The sequence below is a fragment of the Morone saxatilis genome, unplaced genomic scaffold (assembly GCF_004916995.1).
Source record: "Morone saxatilis isolate NCDOM2014 unplaced genomic scaffold, NCSU_SB_2.0 Contig23, whole genome shotgun sequence".
Taxonomy (NCBI): Eukaryota; Metazoa; Chordata; class Actinopteri; family Moronidae; genus Morone; species Morone saxatilis.
The window spans coordinates 9531778-9535731 of record NW_023339796.1 but is presented as its reverse complement, the minus strand read 5'-3'; the positions used below and the strand labels follow the sequence as shown (position 1 = coordinate 9535731).

At 38.7% G+C, this 3954-nt stretch overlaps 1 protein-coding gene across 1 annotated transcript; it reads right to left on the bottom strand.

The window, feature by feature from the left end:
- Positions 1 to 361: 361 nt before the first annotated feature.
- LOC118335220 (5-beta-cholestane-3-alpha,7-alpha-diol 12-alpha-hydroxylase-like) lies at positions 362 to 3613 on the bottom strand. The gene has a single exon (XM_035671455.1). It carries the CDS (start codon positions 3570 to 3572, stop codon positions 2037 to 2039), a length of 1536 nt encoding a protein of 511 aa, XP_035527348.1. The 5' UTR covers positions 3573 to 3613; the 3' UTR covers positions 362 to 2036.
- Positions 3614 to 3954: the final 341 nt, after the last annotated feature.

Here is a 3954-nt window from a genome sequence, read left to right as displayed (position 1 = left end):
TCTGCTGAGATTTACATTCATTATCCAGTAACACACGATCTTCTCACTCCTTGAGACAGAGCAGAATTTAACTATTGGTTGGCGCTTCCTTGGTTTGACATAATTTGACATCACAACTTATGTCCTTCTCTTGTAATACCCCTGAGAAAGAATACTTTTGAATGCCTGATCCATCCCGGTAAATGTACTGCACATATGTCCAGAAATCCACTGTGTATTGCATCCAAGAGGGACATCTGATCATGTCTGGTGTTCATAAACATTCCACCCATTGAGGAATGAAAAAGTGTTAATTAGGAGTTCATGCAGTTTTAATTATTTATTTTTAGATGTATAGTGGATGTGTCAAAATACAACAAAATTTACAGTAATTAAATTATTTAATACAAATTAATCTAATAAAAGTAAAGCTCAGTTAAGTCCACACTGACCACTTTTTATAAATGGAGGTGAAAATATATTAGAAACACCACAGCCTTCAAAAAAATAACAGAGTTGAAACAAATCACCTCTGATACACAAAAAAATAACTTTGACAAAGGCAATGCTTTATTACAGGAATATTGTAGTGTAGAGCAAGATAAAACAATCCATTTGATTGGTCTCCTAAGTGTGGTTCCTCTAAATCTGTTTAAACAATGTCACATGGTATCATAAGTGCCAGTCTGAATCATATTGTGTATTACAAAACAACATTTCTCCTTAAAAAGGACATAACATAACACTCTTTTAAGAGAAAAATACATATTCTCAGACTTATTCGTTACTCAGTAGCATAACTGCAACATTATGTTTTTTATTTTTTATCTACCATATGTGTGATGTAGCAATCTCCAAATAACCCACTTCCTCCACCAACGTGTAGAAATAGTGTAATGATTTAAGAATATTGGGATACACCCACAATACAGTATTTCTTGGATGATAACCACAGATAATTTGTCATATATAATGTTACAAATTAACACTTTGCAAAGCATATAACTACATTTACAGGTAACAAACTGCTGTGTAAAACTGCAGTATAGTCAGTGGAATGATTGTGAGTACAAGCAACAACTGATTAGGATGTTTAAATGTAGCAATATATTATTTATTGCTGAGTAAACTTTAAGTTGCTAAAACAGTCATGTATTATTGAGCAGTTACACTGTAAAACAATAAAGTTCAGAGACAATTGTGTGTCATCCTTTGGTCAAAGAAAATGAACTTTGTTTCTACTCCAGTCTCATTAAACCAATGAGTCCTGTATCATCAAATTTAATCTTTTATTATTTCAATCAAATAATCAAATAAATCTTTATTACAGGTTACAGGTTACAATTGAAAAACAGACATGCATTATTCCATAATGAATAAGTTATAATTATAGGTTAATAGAGTTACAGTTAGGAAGCAGTGTCTGGTAGAAATTCCCCCGATAAAACCTAACCTTGACCCAGAAACCAGTTTAGTGACATTCCATTTATGCACACACCCTAAAAACAGAGATTGCTGCTTGACTATTATATACTAGTATGTATCACACATGTGTAAGACAGAAGCTATTAAAGATATCCCATGCCTTCTCTGATGGTTACACTACAAAGATGTATTTTTATTTAACTGTTAACTGATAAATAACAGTTACATATACATACATACATACACCTAACTGTTAAATAAGGATATCTTAGTATCATCATGGTGACTGTCTTCCAAAAAGCATGTCAAGAATTAAAAAATAAAAATGTTTATATTAGTGAAATAAAATTCAGTTAACACAAAATTTTGCACACAGTGTTTGAATCAAAAATAATTATGTTGGACTTGGAAATGTAGTAATAGTAATAATAATAGTGCAACATTTTTGCAGCTTTCTTTCACATCACTGTAATGAGTAGTATGACTAATGAGATGTAACAAGTAATGTAATGTTATGTTAACTACTCTCCAAGTGTAAAATCATGCTTCATTTGGAAAGAAACCTTGCAGAGATGATCAAAAGGAAAATCAAATATTTTATCAGACCAAATGACAAAAATTATTGATATGGTTTAATATCTGAGTCTGTATCGAAACGGGACATCTCTGTCAGGTTGCATCGAACCAAAGCCCCATCGCCTGAAGTCAATTTCAGGTATCTTCTCATTGGGATTCTTCAGCTCAAACTCAAAATAGACCAACATGAGGAAAGCAAACTGTTTCAGCTCATTGGTGGCAAAGAAACGCCCAGGGCACATGGAGACCCCAGCACCCCAGGGCATGTTGTAATACTTCACCTTCTTCCCTGCTTTGTAAAAATCTGTTTTCTTGCTCCCGTCTGGATTCAGAAACCGGTCATATTGAAATGAATGTGGGTCAGGGTGGATCTCTGGGTCAAGCTGAACGGCATTGTATGGAAAGACTGCCATTCTGTCGCCTTGGCGAATGAAGTATTCACGCCCGTCAGCCATCTTGAGGGTCATGTCCTGGAGCACTGCTCTGGTGAGGAGGGGTGCAGCAGTGAGTCGGAGGGTCTCTTCTACAGCACTGTCCAGGACTGGCGTGTTCATCAGCATTTCACGGGTCAGGTTAAGTAAAGGGCCATCACGTTTGACTTCCTGCCCGGATTCCTTCACAACCTTATCTACCTCTTCCTTCACTGCTGCCATGGCTTCAGGGTGTTTCATGAGGAAGAGGAGCAGCCAGAATGCAGAAGGCCCTGTGTTGCCCTGAGAGGCCCAAAGAAGCACAAACATGTACCTGTTTATCATTGACTCTTTCATACCCATCTCATCTTTGGCCTGCTGCATGTCCCACACCCAGCGACTGATGTTGTCCTTGGTCTTCATCTTTTGCACTGACAGAGCTTTCCAAAAGAATTCCATGAGTCTGTCTGCTTCCATCCTTTGCCTTGGTGGCAGGACCCCGTAAGCCAAGTTTGGAAAGAGTTGGTCATATTTACGAAACTCGTAAAATAAGGCTTCAGATTCAGCTCTGTCTTTCTCTTTTGCTTTCTCCTCACTTCCTTCTGACTTGTGTGGCTCATTGCCATACAGGGATAAGTAGCCAGCCCGAAAAACAATATTGTAGCTGTAAATAAAAAGTCCATCTTCCATCCAGGTCTCTTGGTCTGCAGCTGATCCGATGTTGTGCAACATTAGGTTCTGCAAATTACTCATCATAGCTTGTGTCATTACCTCCAGGCCATCCCCTTTCAAGTGCTTGTTGCTGGATAGCTGGAGAATGTGATGGTCCCCCACCTCAGCTACGTAACCAAACACTCTGCGCACCAGCTCCATGGCAAACTTGTTAAAGTCCAGTTTTTCTCGACTCTCCTTTACAAGTGCCCCAAACGATAGAGGGTCCTGAAGGAATGTAACGTAAAATCCTGCCAGCTGAATTGTGAACACATCTCCATGCTTTTGCTTCATCCTCTCTATGAACTTCAATGTGTTCCTGCGAAACTCTAAGACATGACCAAGCCAAGGAATGAGCCCCCTATCCAAAGGTGGTTCTCCTGGTCTCCGCTGTCGAAACACCCCGAGTAGGTACAGCCCTCCAATCAGAGCGGCAAGACAGCCAAGAATAATCGGCAACAGCAGTCCCATGACTGTTTCCTCTGAAAGCCAGACAGCTATTTGGAACTAAGGTCCACATGCTGCTTGATAAACACTGTTGCTCCTCCCTTTGCTTGTGGGACAGGCTTCTGAATCCCAGAACTGCATAACAAATTCTTTTCCATGTAAGGGACAGAAAATCATGGCATATTAAGCTACAATGCAGGGCTGTTGTGCACAAACAGGTCACATTATGCAATGGTTTAATTAATCTATCACCTAGATCCACAAATCTCCAAACTGTTCTACTCAGTCAAAACATGGCTGAGTAATGGTGTCTGTGTCTACAGGAAAGCATCAGGTGACAGTGACAGTAAATAGCAATTTGCTTAAACCATTGTACATTGTTCCTGTTCAAATAGAGTAATTCAAA

Bases quoted from the DNA above. Each gene is read 5' to 3' on its own strand.
- LOC118335220 (XM_035671455.1), bottom strand. From the start codon at position 3,572: ATGGGACTGCTGTTGCCGATTATTCTTGGCTGTCTTGCCGCTCTGATT.